The following is a 20,436-nucleotide window of genomic DNA, read 5'->3' as shown; positions in this document are numbered from 1 at the left end:
TGCACCCTCAGATTCCAGATTTTCAAATCATATTTGTATCTTGGCCAAATATTGTCCTATCCTAATAAACCATACATCAAATGGAAAGCTTATTCAGCTTTCAGTTAATGTATAAATCTCAGTTTCTAAAAATTGACCCTTATGACTGGTGTTGTGGTCCAGGGTCACATATATTAGGATTACAGTTGTAGTAGCAAAATATAAACAAACACATGTTTAGGTTTCATTTACATTTAACACATAGGAGTATATTTGTAGTCCCTTGCAGCTTCAGAAATAAGGCCAAACACATTGCTTTATAAAATGCATTTTTTTAAAGAATTAAAGCTAGGATAGGCAAAGTTTTTGTTAAACTGGTTGAAACTTTCTTTACATCCTGATTAACAGCAATCAATAACAGAAGTGTTCTAAATATTAAAAATGTACATATATCCTCTGTGGAAGTCTCAGGTCCAAAAAATGTTCGTCCAATCATTGAATTCGGTCCGAATACAATAATTCGATGTCCTACCTGCCTGTCAGCATGTATTTCCATACCTCCTCACACCTGCTCGCGCAGTCATCACGCGTCATCAGCGCGTTCAATGAGGCGATGCAGAGTTGTAGACAGGCAGCCACCGAGCGCCAAAAACAAACAGCAGCCGACTTTTACAGTTCCTCCTGAACCAAAACGAGTTTATGTTGCGTTCACGCCATGTCATAACCGTACGTAAGATGGCAACCCGTGACGTTCTAACCGGAACTGTTCATGTCTCCCAACTCGGATATATGCGTTTCTATGGCAACACTATCAACATCGAAATGAATCTGCAGCAGTCAAGTGGTACAGGTCAGTACTCTGAAAGTTGTTTATGCTCATTATTATTGTATATGCTTTGAGACGTGAGGTAATTTAACGGCGTACTGTCGTTTCGTGACGCTCGCGTTTTGAAGGAGGCGTGGCTTTGGTGATGCTCTGAAGGAAGGGTGGGATCTCATGCTTTCAAAGCCAGCTAGCTTGCTATTGCTAGCCACTCTGAAATGTCCTATCCTAGATTTAAAGTTTTGCTTGCACTTTTATTGCAGACTGCAAAGTAAAATTTTGTGTAAGAGCATACACTCATAAAATGTAAAAATATTGTTAAATTTGTCATTATTTAAGCTTCTCTTAAAAACTGTTAGCTATTATCCTTAAAGGGGACCAATAATGCCCCTTTTATAAGATGTAATATACGTCTCTGGTGTCCCCAGAATGTGTCTGAAGTTTCAGCTCAAAATACCCCACAGATCATTTATTACAGCTTGTCAAATTTGCCCCTATTTGGGTACAAGAAAAGACACACCGTTTGTGTGTGTCCCTTTAAATGCAAATGAGCTGCTGCTCCAGAAGAGGGTGGAGCTTTAACAGCCCATACTTCAGTTGCTCAACAACAACAAAGCTGGAGAATCTCATGCAGCCAAAATGAGGATTGTCAGTAACGGTGTTCAGCCTTACATTGTTCAAAACGGAGTCGGACACTGATGGAGAGACTCAGGAAGAAGTTACAACTTTTTAGAATGAAACTGGACTTCCTGAACGGTTAGTGGATAAATTTATGTAGTTGCTGTGGAGATGATTCAACTCATCGACTAGCATGTGCCGTCATGTTAATCTTTTGTGCAAATCTAGCATTGAATTGACCCTCGTTTGTGAAGCAGTCCGGCGTAAAATGACGGCATGGCAACAACACTGTACTACAACAACTCTTCCTCTTCTCTAAAGCAGCCCAACATGGCCTCACCCACCTTTGTTGTGTGTTCTCGGGGGCGGGGTTTATGTAAATTTTAGGGTTTGTGATGTCACTAACCTGGGAAGAAGCTTGTTGTAGTCCTTAAAGTGATTTCTTTAAAAGAAAATATTTCCATTTGCACTGAACTTTGAGCGTCGTAACTTTGCAGATGTTGTTTATGATCAAACAGTAACATTACATAGTAACTAAAGTTACAAAAGTGAAATCCTAATCAACCACTCCTTTAAAAAATATGTTAGGCCTAATTTTATGTAGGTACACACAAGTATAGAGATGCAGCATTAAAACATCATGTAACTTAAATCTAGAAAAATAATACCACATGAACCAACTGGGAAATTTGAACATTTTAATATAACTTAAAATAAATACTACCAAATGGCAATGCAAGTCCTCTACATGGCACTTGCCCTAGAGTTTTGGTATGAAACAAAACAGGCAAACGACTAAAGGAAAGGTATAAAAAATAATGAGGGAGAGAGAGCACTTAATAAACGCGGCTGACAGCGTCCTTCATCCCAACATACGAAAATAAATACAACTAAATTACATCTATAGTACAAAAATACGCTGAAAAACAAAACAAAACGAGAAAACAAAAACAAACTCAGTCATCGGAACAACATTAGAAAACCCAATGAGGATTTCCTGTTAGCTTGACCGAATGCGTCACAGCGTGAAAATAACAACTGAAACTTGAACGAACAATCACACACACTCATATCATTCGCTATGAAGAACCGCAATGAACAACGGCAGTTTCCAAAACGTTCACTGGATTGGGTACAAACAGGATGGGATTGAAACCAAAGCAACTCGTCATTCCTCCAATGATTTTGTGTCATTTCAGGAAATATTTTTCAATTCATATATTGCCACACACAATAACCGTCACGTGCCTGTCGTCACAAACAGAAGGCATTGCATATGTACATCACACAGAGGAGGGGCGGCTCCAGGGTCAAGGGTCATTCACACTGGTATTGCATGGCTCAGTTGCACATATAATGAGTCTGTGTTCTGACTTGGTATTGATTCCAAACGCAGACATCACACGTCCATAAGATTTCCACAGCTATGGAGACAGTTCTCGATGCAAAAAAAATAATCATAATGTAACAATAACGGTAAAAAGAGAGCAAGAGGTTTGTATTTACATCTTCTGGAATAGTCCAACATTAGGTTTTCTCTCTGTGTGGTGAGAAGTGAGGGTCAGTGGTTGATTGGTCTCTCTCTGTGCTGGTGAGAGAGACACACCTGTTGCTCTGTACAGTAGTGGTGAAACACCACCCAAAATGAGTCTTTACACGTTTGTCCTTGACGCTTCTCGGGTCTGGAGAGCGTAGAACGTTTAAAACTGTCCATTTCAGAGGTGAGCAGAGAAGGACAAAGTCATAAAAATCACATCTGGGCAGATTTCACCCCGTCGGTGGGTAGATTTATAGGTGAATCTCACGAAAAACATGTGCAGGTCATATTTCAGCCCAAAAATCAAAAGAAAATAAGAAATTATGTGTCAGGTTTTTACAAAGAGATGAAGTCTATTTTTTCGGACCATTATGATTTTTTGCATTGTGACGTTATTTTTATGACAATTATGCACCCGCAAATTCTCATTACCATAATGCAAAAAAACATCATTACCGTAACGCATCCAAATGTTTTATTTTGCAGTCGTTTCTAATTCCCACTACTTTGCTGATTTTTATTAGGGTAGTTATTGAACTTTTTACTGCTTTACTATAAAAATATTTTCTTATTTTTATTTGAATCAGCAAAGTCAGTACAATAATTAACAAAAAGATAAAAATACAGGTAACACTTTGCAATAAGGTTCATTTGTTAAGATTAGTTAACGAACTAACAGTGAGCAATTTATTTTTACAACATTTAATAATCTTTGTCAATGTTAGTTAATAAAAATGCAATTGTTTGTTCATGTTAGTTCACAGTGCATTAATGTTAACAAATACAACTTTAAATTTTAAAAATGTATTAGTAAATGGTGAAATTAACATTAAGACTAATAAATGCTGTAGTTTTATTGTTTATTGTTATTTCATGATAACTTAATGCTAACAAATGAAACTGTACTGTAAAGTGTTATTTAGTAATTTTTAATATAATGTATTTTATTATTACATTAAAATAATATTATACTATAATTTTACTGTATTACGGTAATGAGAATGAGATTTTCTTTGCATTACGGTAATGAGAACATGGGAGGAAATTGTCATGAAAATAACTTCGCGATGCAAAAACATGCTAGTGATGCTTAAAATATTTGTCTTCATGCAAAATATAATTTTTTTTCTTCATGATTTTGCAGTGAAATATGACAGACATGTTCTTGACGGTTTCGTGAGATTCACACTTGTGCTCTGAATTGCCTGAGAGACCTTTACAGTAACGGCAGTTTGTTGTATGGTAGTGTTTGAACTCAAACCTTCATATCAGAGCGTGTGGATAAAAACTATAAAGAAAATATGCAAATATTAACACTAGTGTCCTCTGACATACTTTTTCCCACTTTCTTAGAATTCATTTTTACCAAAAGTGAGAAACAAAACTCTTCAACGCCTCAGACAGAGGATGTGTGTGTGTTAAAAATCAGGAACAAAATTAAATTGGTGAGCCTCACAGGAACAGATCTACTGCTGCATCTAATAACCCCAACTACATGTCTGTCTGTCTGTCTGATGAGATCCACACACATAAGGCAACATTTTTGGTTTGTTCCCCACAACGGCTCTTTCAAACAAGTGCAAAAAAAAAAAAAAAAAAAAATGCTCCAGGTCTTCAACAATACTGATCATATTTCCCAAAAAACACCGTCCATGATCTGTAAACAACAAGCTGAAAGTGTACAAGACTTTTTAAATGTGGGTCGACTAGCTCAAGTCTCACCCAACTGTGCAAAACCCCTTTAAAGTCCCACATAAAATAAAAAAAAAATGAACAGAAAGCAACAAAAACAACTCGCTATGACTATCGGTAATTAAACGGAGGGGGAGAGAGAGGGGGGCTCTTTCTAGCATGGCTACGCGGGGCTCCTTAAATGGTGGCATTTGATGACATCACTCCCGCCCGCTGGCTGAATACGAGAATTGTGGGAAATGTGGTCTCCGTTCGCTATCGGCCGAGTCCATCCCGTCCTCGTCATCTGCAGAAGAGGAAGAGAGAAACATTACACATTGACGGCCGAATGAACGCGATAAGCGCTATGCAGATTTTCACAGTGATACGCTTGATGGAAAAGCATGGCTCTTTCATTGTGTGTGTGTAGCTTCCTCTTCCTTTGCCACGAGGAGCCAGTCTACAGGAAAAGAGAGAGAGAGAGAGAGGGAGGGAAGGAAAACTGTGCACTCACACTTCTCTGGAGGTGTGATGGTGATGGTCTGCGCTGTGAACTCCTCGTCAAAATACCTGGTGTCGGTTTCAGATGATACCTGGGGCATGAACGGTGGTACCAGCTGGACAAGAGACATGACGGAGAGAGAGAAAGCAGCTTATTATACATAATTATGTATGAATGAATAAACAAATACGAATCTTTAACATTTTAAGTGCTTAAGAGTTTATTTTTTCTGAGTGACATTCACAAAAGTAAAGACTCATAACTCCAAAACTACAGCAAAGAGAGTGAAAAAGTATGTATCGTTTGATAGAAAACTTCTACTTTTAGAAAAACAAAACATCATTACATTTGGATATTCTCATGCTGAGAAACTGCTGATAAAATACAATATATATATATATATTATAATTTTACCTTTATTATTTGACATGCATTAACTTAGGAAGGGAATAAGTTAGGAGGACAATTCTATTTTGTTGAAGCTCTCCTACATCTGCATCTGGATCAAATTTTGTGGTGGTAGCATTGAGAAATCAAAAGTTACAGAATTTGGATCCAAGGTAGCCTTTTTGTTGTCACCCCCTAATGGGCATTTTTAAAAAATTGTTCCTCCATGAGGAATATCTTGTGATCGATGCAATGGATTATGTTGATTTTGGACTCATTTCAATCAGTAGCATCCACTGTAAGTAATGATATGCCATCCGATCTATGCATGTTTCTTGAAGTTATAATCAAAAATGCCACGTTAAAGCTACATTTGCTACATTTACTTAGCTATGTGTGCCTGTGGGGTTAAATGTGTCGTAACTCTGTGAGGAATATCTTGTGATCGACACGTTGGATTATGTTGATTTTAATCGTGAGAATCTGCTGTAAATAACGATGTGCCATTTTCCACAATCGGAGCATGTTTCATGAAGTTACAAGCGAAATCGTGATATAAATGCAGCATCAGTATATTATTTACATATGGGTCTTGTGGAGCTTCATGTATAAAAACTCGCTCAAGTTTAGTCAAAGCCCAAAACAATTATACTTTTTGTTTTCTACTCCGTGAGACCTTTCAAATGACATATGACACATGACTTTCTGAACTGTATGATGTTTTGGGGTTTGGGAGTGGTGTACTGTCGGCGATACACTTCGGGTTTAAGGAGTTAATGAATAGAAAGTTCAAAAGAACAGCATTTTTTGAAATAGAAATCATTTGTAACATTATAAACGTCTTTTACTGTCACTTTTGATCAATTTAATGCATCCTTGATTAATAAAAGTATTTATTTCTTTCAAAAAAAAAAAACTTTTAAATGGTAGTGAACAAGTCACGTTTCTGCTTTTAAACCCTCTATTATGTCCTCGACCTATAGATTTCCATTGCAAGTGCACATGTACCTTTTTGTCATAGACGTCCTGCCAGTCCAGCGCTGTGAAGAAACTGTGTCTCATGATTTCCTTAGCATCATCCGGACCTCCTCCGAGCCTTAAGAGAATAAACGGCACATTAATATTCATTCAGGTCACACATGATACACAAACAGATTTACAGATCCTACACTCACACACTGACCTCTTATTGGGGTCTTTGATGAGTAATCCAGACAGTAAAGACTTGGCGTCTGCAGAGAGGGTTCTGGGAAACTTTATCTCCTCCATCAGAATTAGTTCAAACAGCTTCTCATGGTCCTGAAGAGAGATGCATGTCAGCTTATACAAGAGAAATCATGTGTTGTGTTGTTACGGTTACAATGAGTCATACTGTACCTGATTATAAAAGGGAAGGCGTCCACACATCATCTCATACATAACGACTCCCAGACCCCACCAGTCCACGGCTCTCCCGTAATCATTGTCCTCCAATACCTGTTCAATACAATCACATTACACTCAGACACCTGATCAATCGTACAAAACAACACATTATGCTCGAACACCTCATCCTGAAACAGTCTCATTATGTTCAAATGCCTGATCAATAATAATAAAAAAACCACTTTAATATTACCAGATACTTTCATATCTTCAGATTATCCCTCCCCTGCACACTTGTGTTATCGAAAAAAGTGATCTGATAACTAATCATTATAATTTATCCTCCCACATATGATCCACACAATAACATACCTGATTAACAATCACATTGAATACCTCAGCAATAATCACATTAATATCTTCCAATTCTTCATTAATTAAATTAGCTTCAATAACCGATCGAAAACATGTTAATATCTTTCAGATCTTCATAAATGATTATATTAGCATCAATAACTGACACATTATTCACATTCATATCTTCCAGTTCTTCATTATTTGTTTTAGCCACCAATAACTAATAAATTATCACATTAATATTTTCATTAATAATTATTATATTAGCCTCCATTAACGATCAAAAACACGTTAATATCTTTCAGATCTTCCTAAATAATTATATTAGCATCAATAACTGATCAATAATCACATTAATATCTGCCAAATCTTCTTTAATAATTATATTAGCCTCAATAACTGATCAAAAACTCATTCATGTTTTAATTAATAATATTAGCCTCAATAACTGATCAAAAAAACCACATTAATATCTTCATTAATAATTATATTAGCTTCAATAACAGATCCAAAACACATTAATATCTTCCAATTCTTCATTAATAATTATATTAGCCTCAATAACTGATCAAAAACACATTAATATCTTCCAATTCTTCATTAATAATTATATTAGCCTCAATAACTGATCAAAAACACATTAATATCTTCCAATTCTTCATTAATAATTATATTAGCCTCAATAACTGATCAAAAACTCATTCATGTCTTAATTAATAATATTAGCCTCAATAACCAATCAAAAACACATTAATATCTTCCAATTCTTCATTAATAATTATATTAGCCTCAATAACTGATCAAACTCATTCATGTCTTAATTAATAATATTAGCCTCAATAACCAATCAAAAACACATTAATATCTTCCAATTCTTCATTAATAATTATATTAGCCTCAATAACTGATCAAAAACTCATTCATGTCTTAATTAATAATATTAGCCTCAATAACCAATCAAAAACACATTAATATCTTCCAAATCTTCTTTAATAATTATATTAGCCTCAATAACTGATCAAAAACACATTAATATCTTAATTAATAATTATATTAGCCTCAATAACTGATCAAAAACATTATTATCTTCCAATTCTTCATTAACAATTATATTAGCCTCAATAACCAATCAAAAACACATTAATATCTTCCAGTTCTTCTATAATATTTATATTATCCTCCAATAACCAATCAAAAACACATTATTATCTTCCAATTCTTCATTAACAATTATATTAGCCTCAATAACCGATCAGAAACACATTAATATCTTCCAATTCTTCATTAATAATTATATTAGCCTCCAATAACTGATCAGAAATGCATTAATATCTTCCAATTCTTCATCAATAATCACATTATCCTCCAATAACTGATCAAAAATGAATTATGGACATTATCTTAATATTTGATCCATGACCAGTCATATTATCCTCTGATATCTGATCAATAATCAAGTTATATTACTCTCTGATGGCTGATCCAGAAACAATTACATTGTCTTTCAAAACCCAATCAATAATGTCGAATTACCTTAAAGAACTTGATTAATTACTATTAGCAGTCATTTGAACCCAACAATACTAATATCAGTAGTCAATCATTACTGCGGCATCAGTGTTTATGTCAATTTCTGAGGTCATCCAACCCAGATAAATGACTCAAATGATGGAAAAACAGCCTGACATATAATTACATTACATCATGACATCAGTATTAGCATGAGTCACAAGTGTTACAGCATCCATATGCAACAGCATTGTTTATGATAAATGCTGTACTCTCATTTCATCATTAAAGAGGAGCTTAAACAGCAATGAAAACGGCCAGCAGGTCACTGTTACGTTTCCTGTCTGATCACTCTATTTTTACCCATGAGCTGCTCAGTCTTGTCTACAGCCTGCTGTTTGTCTATTTCTGTACGGACGTTAAAAAGCACAGCTAATGTGTGACCCTGTTCCTGCTAACCTGTTCCGGCTGTGACAGACGGAGATTAAACAGTCATCTATATTAAATTTACCACGGTACAGAGGGCTTCCTGTGCTGAGTTTAAAGAGATAAAACACGTCCCTGACACGTTTGTGTCCCGTACCTCAGGGGCCAGATACTCCGGAGTCCCGCAGAACGTTTTCATGGTAGCGGCGTCTGTGATGCCCTCCTTACACAAGCCGAAATCAGTGATCTTTATGTGACCGTCCTTATCCAACATCAAGTTTTCCAACTGGAAAAACACACAAATCTTATGTTCAGCTAATAATGGTAAGGTTTAAGGATGAAAACTAGTCTGTGTTCTGCTCACCTTCAGGTCACGGTAAACAATCTTCGCAGAGTGCAAGTAATCCAACGCAGAAACGATCTCAGCGCCGTAGAAACGGGTCCTATCCTCCGAAAACACGCGTTCTCTCGACAAATGAAAAAACAACTGCAACAACAATTAAGAAAAAGAATTCACAAATCTAAATGTGCATCACACCGACATACATAGAGAACGAACATTTGAAATAAAGCAAGAAAGATGACAATTCAAAAGAAAAAAGGCTGAATGTTGCAAAGAAGGAATTTACATTTAAATATCTTCAAAAGAAAGTTCAGAAGTTGCAGAGAAAGTTCAAAAGATGGTTTAGAACTTTGGAAGGAAATGTTTGAAAAAAACATCAAAAGTTGGAAAGATAAAAGTTTGAAAATGTTTTAAAGGAAATTTGAAATGTAGAAAGAAACACTACAATTTTGAAAGACAATTAAGAAAAATAATTTTGAAAAAGTTGAAATTATTTTAAAGAAATTTGAAAGCTGGAAGAAATTTTGTAAATTGTTTGAATGTTTGAAAAAGTTCAAATATTAGAGAAAAAGAAGGTCAGAAGAACAAACGTTTGTAAATTTGAAAATGTTCCAAAGGAAGTTTGAAATTTGGAGAGAAAGATAAAAAGAAAATCCAAAATTTGAAAAGAAAACGTTTGGAAATTAGTTTGATATTTGGAAAGCTAAGTTCAAAAGAAAGTCGAAAAGTGATTTATATCATTGATGAAAAGTTTAAAAGCTGGAAAGAAATTCTGTAATCTTTAAAATGTTTGAAATAAAGTTCAAAGACTAGAGAGAATGTTCAAAAAAAGGCTTAAAAGAATGATTCAGAAGTTCAAAGATTAGAAGGTCAGAAGGACAGATGTTTGACAAAGAACAACACTTTGTAATTTTGAAATTTGGGGAAAGATAAAAAGAAAATCCAAAATTTGAAGAAAAAAAAAGTTTGTAAGTTTCAGAAAGAAGTTTGATATATGGAAAGAAAAGTTCAAAAGAAAGTCTAAAAGTTTGTAAGAAAATTTTAAAGAAAGTCTGAAAGCCGGAAAGAAATTTTGTAGGCTTTGAAATGTTTAAAAAAGTTCAAAGGCTAGAGAGAATGTTCAAAGAAATGTAACTTTTGAACTTTCTCTTTTTGAACCTTTGAAGTTCTAAAAATGTAAAAGAAAGTTTAAAATAAATGAAAACATTTACCTCTCCTCCATTCACATACTCCATAACAAAACATAAACGATCCTTCGTCTGAAATGAGTACTTCAGCGACTGCATGTAAGACAAAACAATGAATAATTAGGATTGTTTATTTTAAATGTCTTTTAAACAAGGACTGTTTATTTAAATGTCTGAGGAGTGTGATTATACGTTGCGGCATCACTCACAGTTAGAAACGGATGCCTCGTGTTCTTCAGGACTCTGCTCTCCGTGAGCGTGTGAGCCACTTCATCCTGAAAGAGAAAGAGAGAGAGAGATGTTGATTTTCCCATCGTTTCTCAGCTCGGTCTGTTCTCAGAGCAGCAGGTCTCGTACCTTGGCAATAATAACCTCCTTTTTCAGGATCTTCATTGCATAATATGTGCCGCTGGCTTTCTCTCGCACTAGAATCACCTTCCCAAACGTGCCTTTCCCCAGCAGCTTCAGATAGTCAAAGTCATTCATTGTCTGTCCGAGAAGAGAGAGCCGGTTAGAATGACCACATGCACGTTAAACCAGGTTGGTCCAGCAGCCCACCACCATCTCTCTAACCTTTCGTTTGTGATGACTGGTTGACGTGTCCATCTCCTCCTCATTGACGTTTTCGATCTGAGAGATGGGGCTACACAGGATTCCTTCCTCTTCCTGTTTGGCCAGCTTGTCCGCCACCATCTGAATAGCCTCGACCCACTCGTCCCTTGTTACCAAGGAAACAAATGAGCAATCAGTTGTGATAAAGCGATATTTCGGCCAGGCCGATTAATCAGCTGATATCTGACCATACTGAGATTAACTGTGAAAAGTAAAATATTTTTTTTACCACTATCTGAACATCCTTAAAACAAGAACAATTTCCTTGAGAACCAAGATAATAAGCCTTGTTTTCAGAGAATCATCTTGAATTAATTTTACTTTACATATGCAATTTTATTGGAAAGTAGTTATTTTCTTATTTTAGCATCCTTTTGATTTTTGGGTGAACAGTACCTTTAAGTCTTCATACACTATTGTTGAGTTTGGGGTCGTTACGATTTTTTTTTAATTGTCTTTGAAAGAATCTCTTCTGCTCATCAAGGCTGCAATTATTTGATCAAAATTAAAGTAAAACAGTAATATTGTGAAATATTATTACAATTTAAAATAACTAAGTGTGAATATTTTAAAATGTAATTTATAAAAAGCAGAATTTTCAGCATCATTACTCCAGTCTTCAGTGTCACATGATCCTTCAGAAATCATTCTAATATGATGATTTGCTGCTCAAGAAACATTTCTGATTATTATCAATACCTATGTTTCCTAATAATTTAATTTAACTTGTGCACAAAATTGGAATGTTGCATAAAACATTTGCGAATAAAATAGCGTTTCCATCCCATGTGTTCAAGAGAACAAAATCACTTCCTGGGAAATTGGCGTAAAATATCTGTAATAAAAATGGATTTTGTAATGCAATCAGGCTCTTTTACCCTCCATTATAAATTAGTGTCTCAGAGTGCGCAGACGAAATGCAATAAACACTGTCAGGTTCTCTTGCATTCGGATGCTGGTGTTTGAGAACACAATCGTGCGAGACGCTTCTGGGAGAGATTTAAACCAAATCATTCCGATGACAGACTTTGGCTCAGGCATTTCAGAATGACCAAACAAACATTTGAGATGCTGTGATGCGATTGGTCCACTAGTTAGTCTAGTTATCCAATCAAATCCCCTGTTGAGGCAAAGTTACACAAGTTTTTTGTTGCACATTGAGGGATTTATTCAGTAAATGTGTTTCCTTTGTAGTTTATGCACGTCTTATTGGATAAAAACTTGAACAGAAGTTTTTTTATGCAAACTTTTAAAATGTATGAGCATCTTGGCGTTTCCATCCAGCTTTTTTTTCCCCTCGATATCCCAAAATGCACATAAAAATATCTTGATGCAAACATAGCTAATTAGCTTGTAATCTTTTGTAATGTTATAAATGTCTTTACTGTCACTTTTGATCAATTTAATGCATCCTTGCTGAATAAAAGTATTAAATTCTTTAAAAAAAAAAAAAAAAAAACAAGTATTGCCAACCCCTAAACTTGTGAACTGTAATGTGTTAAATGTGACCGTTCAGGGCGTGTCGTACCTCTCGTCGGGCGAGTCCACATGGAAGGTGCGCTCGATCACAGTGGTCCACTGCAGACACCTGATGATGAAGGTGTTGGGCTTCGGTCTCTCCGTCTTCATCAGCTGACACTCTGACGAGTGAGAGGATGAAAGATGTTTACATGGAATAACGATGTCATCAGCTCATGCGGATGACATCAGCACGTGACGCTCTAATAGAATCAGTTTGTTTTGAATGATCTGAGTCATGGATCTGGAGAACAGTAAATTGTTCTGAAGGGTTTGCCAAAAACATGACACACTGATATCACAAATTAAAAATATTATGAGAAAATAAATGTTAAAAAATATGAACTAATTAGCCAGCTAAATAAATAAATAAATAGGTTAATTAATTAATTAATTAATTAATTAAAAATTAAAATTAATCTAACAATAAATAAATAAATAATTTCTGTTTGGAAATCATGAGATTAATCATACATTAATTTATTTTATTCTGAGAGAATACATACAATGAAAACTAAAGTAAATCTTTTCCAAATAATATTTTATATCTTTATAATATTTTAATTTTTCACAGTATAAATGGGTTGTTATAAAGTGCATATATTTCATATTTTGATAGTGATCTTCATGTTTGGAGGTCACCTAAACATTGAAAACACCTGCACTAGCATATGTATGGTCTAAAAGCCATAAAACCTTTTGATTTCATTTAATTAAGTTTGATAATGAGAGAAACTCACTGGCGACAGAGAAGTTGTTGAGCGGATACGCTAAATCTGCATCTTGCGGCTTCTCTTTATATCCAATAAACGACCCATCCGTCTTTAACAGGAAGTACCGCGGCCTCCAGTTCTTGATGTATTCACCTGAAGAACCAATAAAAATGATCAAGCACACAGAAAAACAACGAACATGTATGAGAAAACATGCGATATTCACAGACACGGCAGTATAATAACAATATATATATATATATATATATATATATATATATATATATATGTCAACTCCCATCAAGACTTCAATGCACCGGTTATTTCTCACCTCTCTTCTGCACCCATCCCTCTTTCACTACGTTCTGGTCGTTCATGTTGGCTCCGAGGTCAGAGTTCAAGGGTCAGTCAAGTGCTCGACTTCCTGCTGGTGGTTGTGTCCTGTTCCCTCGCTCTCCCTTACGCCCGTCTCGATTTGCTCTCCTGTTCTCTCACACTCTTCCTCTCACTTTCTCTGCCACGTTGTGATGTAACGTCTCAGCCTCCTCCTTCACTTTCACTCTCTCTCTCGCGACCCTTCAGACACTCCAACGGTGACTCAGCCTGGAAGGAAACAACAAAACAGAGAAAACACACACACACGGGTCATTCTCTTCCGCTTCTCCCCCTCTCCCACACACACACTTCCATGTGAAATAAAGTCATTGTTAGGAGCAGGGAAACATTTCCCGCCCCTTCCCGTGGCCTTCTCTTCCTCTCTCACACTGGATGCTGATGCGATGTGTGCCTCTCCTCTGAACGCTTTAGAACCTTAGAATTAATCTTAAAACTCCAAATGCAGAATCTTAGAACCAGCACCTTTAAATGTTACAACCAATCAAATAACTCTACAATGAACCCAATGACATTAGAACCAACACTGGAACCTCGGAATCAGTCATAGAACTCAATCAACATAAGAACTTCAGAATGTAATTTAGAATTTTATACAGTAGAACCCCATAATAAATCAATATCACAACCTCAAATCATCTCAGAATGAACTGATTAACCTTATCGAAGGATAAAATAAATATTAGAACCCTGTTAGAAATAGAAACCATATAATTGCAATTTCAAATTCAAATAGACTCAACATTAAAGTCATCTGACATTCCACTAAAAAAACTATGAATCAATCACAGAATCTTACATCATTAGAATAAATTTTATAATCAAAATTCAACCAATCAATAAACCTGACAATTGTCTTAAAATTAAACTTGGAACTTAAAGTGATAGTTCACCCAAAAATGGAAATTATGTCATCATTTAATTCCCCTCAAGTTGTTCCAAACCTGTATAAACTACCATAGTAGGAAAAATATACTATGGTAGTCAATGGGGACGAGATCTGCTTGGTTACAAACATTCTTCCAAATATCTTCTTTTGTGTTCAGTAGAACAAAGAAATTCATACAGGTTTGGAAATACTTGAGGGTGAGTAAATGATGAGAGAATTTTCATTTTTGGGTGAACTATCACTTTAATCTTAAAACTTTGTCATTTTGTTTAGCATCATCTTGGAATTGGACATGAAACCCTTAAAATCTACCTTAAAATCTCAGAATCATCATTACAACCTCAGAATCAACCTTAGAACCAACCTTGGATTTCTACAATCAATCTTAGAACCTTAAAATCAACATCATAACCTCAGAATCTGTCTTAGAATGAATTTAAGAACCTGCAAATCAAAATTAGAATTAGAAAGAAAAAAAAAAAAATAATGAACAATGGGACATTTTAATCAACATCTAAACCTCTTAAGCCGGGCACACATTTAACGACTAGCTAAAACATTCTAAGACTGTGCTGAACATACAAGCGATTGTTTCCTGCGACTGAAGCCGATTTAAATACTTACACATGGAATTTGAACACCGACTGTAATCGCAGACTGAACACGACTGGACGCGTTTAAGTGCGATCAGTCATAAGTATCAATTTACATTCATAATCGGCCTTACAATCGTTAAGTGTGTGCGCGGCTTTAATGAATCATCAGAATCAGCTGTTGAATCTCAGAATGATAAAGTATTTCAAATAGAAACCATAGAATCAGACTAGACTTCTCGATAATTCTATAATTCAACAACACAATCAGAATTTTAGTAAAGAATCAAGAGTAAAATCATCTTCGAATCAAACTAAACTATGAATCAGTCTCAGAATCAGCCATTTCACTTCACTTCACAATCAGCCTTGCAACTTAGGGTACGTTTGCACATCAACAATGTACTAAAAACTGAAGTTTTTCCTTTGCGTTTTTCATGTACAGATGACAACGTTGTCAGAACGATCCCCGATCCGTTCACACAGATCCAAGAAAACAACTAAAACTGCTGTATTACTAATGCCAGGCCAGTAGTTGGCGATGTGCGATGGTAGTAAAGAAACACTACGTGCCTGTATAGACTGAATACATAATACGCATCTGTATGCATTTGTCATGTATATGAACGGCAAAAGTTTTCTGTTTTTAGTTGAAAACATTGTCATATAATCGCCCCTAAAATCAAACTTAAAATCTTAGAACTTTTTTTAGCATAATTTTAGAATCAAACATAGAACACTCAAAATCTCAGAATCAGCCTTATAATCGACATATGGACCTTGGAATCAACCTCAGAATCTCAGAACACTAGAAACAATCCTTACAATGTCTCACGCTTCTGTTTGTTCTCATCTACACCTCAGCTAGTCTATAGCAAAGTAAATCTGGAGCATCTGGGAACACAGGCACCTCACACTCTTTTTATATTTAAACATCTCTGCGTCTAGTTGCTGCTGTAAACCCATGCACTTTCCATAATCCACAATAACTCCCCTTTATTAAATGAACAATACATGAAATCACACTGTACCATCATGAATATGTATAATCATCACACATGTGACACCTGCCCCAGTAACATTACACATGCATTCAGGATGCCAAGAAAAGAATCATTCACACGTGAAACTAAATGCATGCCGTTCGGATATGATGCCTGACATTTTCAGAAACAGTTTATTTTGATTATCCTTCTATAAAGGTTTTGATGTTCTCTGAGGTTTTGATCACCCAAAATATTTTAAGGCTATACTGTTTGATCATTATCTTTTAAAAGAAGTAATACATTTTCAAGGTAGTGAATATTCTTTAAAAACATGAATAATTTAATATTCAAAATATCAAGACATTTTCATATTGTTTCTCCTAAACTAACCGTACCATTCCATAAAAAGGTCAAATGTGATATCACAGTCACCAAGGTCTAAAGCGGCCCTCTGTTTTATGTTTTTATTGTCACATGACAACAAAATGGCTCCCTGCACATTGATTACACCACACAAGTTTTGTTTTCTTAAAAAAAAAAAAAAAAAAAAACAGAAATTATAATAAAATATTACAATACATTATTTTTCTAAGGCTTTTTTTTCAGTTTCACCACAAAAACCTTTGATTTCAAGTCCCACAAAAAAACAAAAAAAAACAAACAAAACAAAACATCAAACGACTTTAAAATCTGAAAATGAAAACATATTCTTCATAAAAGAGGCTCATTTTTATGACTTGTATTCAAATAAAATTAATGCATAATTCATGTTGTTAAGATAAATGAGATGTCTAAACAACAGAAGCCACCCAAACCAATGTCAACAAAAACAATGGCGGACACAGTTGGGCATCACACACACACACACACACACACACACACACACGGATGTGACAGCAATTAACATGACAAATCACAATAAACACAATGAAGCATCGGCTTTTGTGTCATATTGAGCTGCTGTTATATAATCCATCGCCATGATAATAAATACAGCAGACTGACAGCTCGCCATGAACATGAACAAACGTGCCTATGAACATATATGAGTGTCTGTGCAAAAACACTGCTGTGTGATAACAATACAAACACACATGCATTTAGGCTGAAGGATGTGAAATGTGCGCGCTCTTGTTTTCTATTTGGCCGAAATGCGTAAAATGGTGGACGCGCATCAATAATAACGCGCAGGATGCTATTTCAATGTGATTGTGATTAAATATCAGAGCTATTTATATTCAAATAGTTGGCGATAGATAAATAAGCTCTTCGTGTGTCCAACAGCATCACGGGTAAGGCCGAGGAGCATCCCCGCCCGGCGGCCAGTGATGCTCCAGCGCGGATGCTCGGCCTTGTCCGTGATGCTGCTCGGTGATGGAGGAAAGATAAACAACACGAACCACGCAATACCTGGCAGACGCTCCGCCAGACGGTGGGATCGGTTCCACGCCAGCCCGGTGTGAGACAAACCCAAACCCGCACGCAGATGATGCTGCCGCCGCTGGTCGGTCATGAGGAAAACGGAGGCACGCGCGCCTGTGAAGTGGCCATCATCTTCGTTACACCGGTGAACCGAATGACCCTGGATGAATGGCGTAACCCGATGCAGAAAGCGCGGTGACGGCGCACCCCGTCTCCAGCACTCGAATTTGCCCGAATCCTACTACGGCGAAGGCCTGGTTCTTAATTTTCATGAGATAAGCGTCGCCATTGGATGGTTAGCAGGCAACGTCAGTGAGAACTCATAAATATTCAGATTATAAGCTTTACGCATTGGAAGAATACTAAATAACTTGGGCGAGAGATGAATAATATCCAAAATACATGCATGTTTAGCTATTATTAAAATTGCATGCATATTAATATAAACAATAAGTGAACTGTTCGACATTTTATTGTGAAAACAATACAATAAAGAAATGTAGAAATTGAAAAGGTGCCGAAAAATAGTAACTTATCCGTCAATATTGTAGCCTATTTATTGTCAATAAATATTTACACATGATAAATATGATAAACAAGAAAAAAAGAAAGAAGGTTTGTAGCCAGAACATTTTGGTTTTATGCAAAAGAAACGCTTAAAATATTAATCATTGTATATGATTATTGTATATAAAAATTATTGTATATAATAATTGAATGTTTTTTCTTCTTCTACCCAATGGCCATTGAAATATATCATAGGAAAACAAGCTTCAGAACTGTAAGTATTATTAATATTTGAAAAAAACGAGGATTTCGCCATTGAAATGTTACCAAATGGCTGTCTGAGCTAATTAATATTCATAACCGAACCCTTTCCCATTGGATGGTTTGCAGGCAACGTCAGTGAGAACTCATAAATATTCAGATTATAAGCTTTTTACGCATTGGAAGAATACTAAATAACTTGGGCGAGAGCATGCATGTTTAGCTATTATTAAAATTGCATGCATATTAACATAATAAGAGAACTGTTCGACAGTTTATTAAGTATTATTGTGAAAACAATACAATAAAGAAATGTAGAAATAGAAAAGGTGACGTAAAAAAGTAACGTATCCGTCAATATTGTAGCCTATTTATTGTCAATAAATATTAATACATGATAAATATGATAAACAAGAAAAAGAAAGAAGGTTTGTAGCCAGAACATTTTGGTTTTATGCAAACGAAACACTTAAAATATTAATTATTGTATATATTGTATATAAAAATTATTGTATATAATTGAATGATTTTTCTTCATCTACCCAATGACCATTGAAATATATCATAGGAAAACAAACTTCAGAACTGTAAGTATTATTAATATTTTAAAAACCCGAGGATTTCGCTATTGAAATATTACCAAATGGCTGTCGGAGCTAATTAATATTCATAACCGAACCCTTTCCCATTTGAAGGTTGGAAAGCAACGTCAGCCTGGGCTTATTATTAATGAGCTGAACCTTCGCAATAGTAGGATTCGTAATGTTTCGTCTCCAGCACCAGCCATTCAGTCGCTGCCAGTGGGACGGAGGAGGAAACCTCTCGACGTCACACCGGGACCCGTTTTCACCGGACGCTCCCCCCGTCCTCCTCCTGCTCTTCCTGGCTTTGTCGCTCGCCAGTCTTTTGTTGGTTTCGCTACATATGAATGATAAATGCTTTATGTACCTCCCTGTCCCACCAATCGAAAAGAGACCTCTTATAGCACCAGAACTCACTTATTATGCCTCATATGATGAAGACAATAATAAATGCTCCAGCTACAGTGAGTTTCCCCGCCTCTATCCCGGAACAGGCTGAAGATTTGGAGCCCTTTGTCTTATTTAATGAATGCATACATGCATACAGAAAACAAAGCACATGGACGAATAATTATAATATTACTAAGACTAGAACTACTCTTTGAATAACTACTAATAATCGATTAAAGTCACAAACTTGGGGATTAATTTCCATAAACTATTTCATACATCTTTTGCTTAGAACTACACGTGTAGTGAATAGTTTATGAAGACTTCACATATAAAGTTGCAGGATGTCTCCCTCTAGTGTTCATTACATAAAACTGAAGCTCTATAATGACAGATTAAACAGAAAGATCAAGGCTGCTTTTCCAAAACAGAAACTCCACTTTATTTATGTGTGTATGTATTTATTTAATAAATAATAGTTTACATGTTTACAAATTTAAAAAATACATTTAAGTAATATTCAATTATTAAAATCTATCTAAATTATGATTATTTTTATTATTAATAGTTTAGAAGCTTACATTTAACATACAAATAAATTGAATAAACTTTTTAATATAATTTTTTTTTAAATAAATAAAATATAAATTATTATTCAATTATTTTTTATTAGCCTATTATAAAACATCATTTTGAGAAATATAAACAAAAGTGTGGTCATGAAAAGGCACCATTCATACCATGCATTAATGTTTAGTTAATTATCACATTTAGTACACCAAAAAAAAAAAAAAAAAAAAAAAAGAGAGAGAGAGAGAGAAAAGGGTCTTCAAAAAGGACCTATCAAGGTCAAGACATTGAGTACTG

At 35.3% G+C, this 20,436-nt stretch overlaps 1 protein-coding gene across 2 annotated transcripts; it reads right to left on the bottom strand.

The window, feature by feature from the left end:
- Positions 1-2,104: 2,104 nt before the first annotated feature.
- Positions 2,105-18,126, bottom strand: akt3b (v-akt murine thymoma viral oncogene homolog 3b). Of its 2 annotated transcripts, none has more exons than XM_048196063.1 (15): positions 17,809-18,126; positions 13,879-14,150; positions 13,575-13,700; positions 12,845-12,956; positions 11,278-11,422; positions 11,062-11,193; positions 10,914-10,979; positions 10,729-10,797; positions 9,539-9,661; positions 9,332-9,460; positions 6,895-6,993; positions 6,701-6,816; positions 6,526-6,613; positions 5,143-5,245; positions 2,105-4,935 (listed from the first exon to the last, which is right to left on the bottom strand). In XM_048196063.1, exons 2-15 carry the CDS (start codon positions 13,922-13,924, stop codon positions 4,850-4,852), a joined length of 1,440 nt encoding a protein of 479 aa, XP_048052020.1. In that variant the 5' UTR covers positions 13,925-14,150; positions 17,809-18,126; the 3' UTR covers positions 2,105-4,849. The 2 variants fall into 2 exon arrangements, with proteins under 2 accessions (XP_048052020.1, XP_048052019.1); XM_048196062.1 differs by having other exon boundaries at positions 17,819-18,126.
- Positions 18,127-20,436: the final 2,310 nt, after the last annotated feature.

Source organism: Megalobrama amblycephala, linkage group LG7 (genome assembly GCF_018812025.1).
Source record: "Megalobrama amblycephala isolate DHTTF-2021 linkage group LG7, ASM1881202v1, whole genome shotgun sequence".
Taxonomy (NCBI): Eukaryota; Metazoa; Chordata; class Actinopteri; order Cypriniformes; family Xenocyprididae; genus Megalobrama; species Megalobrama amblycephala.
This window is presented reverse-complemented; position numbering and strand designations above follow the sequence as displayed.

Bases quoted from the DNA above. Each gene is read 5' to 3' on its own strand.
- akt3b (XM_048196063.1), bottom strand. From the start codon at position 13,924: ATGAACGACCAGAACGTAGTGAAAGAGGGATGGGTGCAGAAGAGAG. The intron at 11,194-11,277 runs GTTAGAGAGATG...CTTCTCGGACAG, and splicing joins CCAGTCATCACAAACGAAAG to ACAATGAATGACTTTGACTA. The intron at 9,461-9,538 runs GTGAGCAGAACA...GTGTTTTTCCAG, and splicing joins TTGTTTACCGTGACCTGAAG to TTGGAAAACTTGATGTTGGA.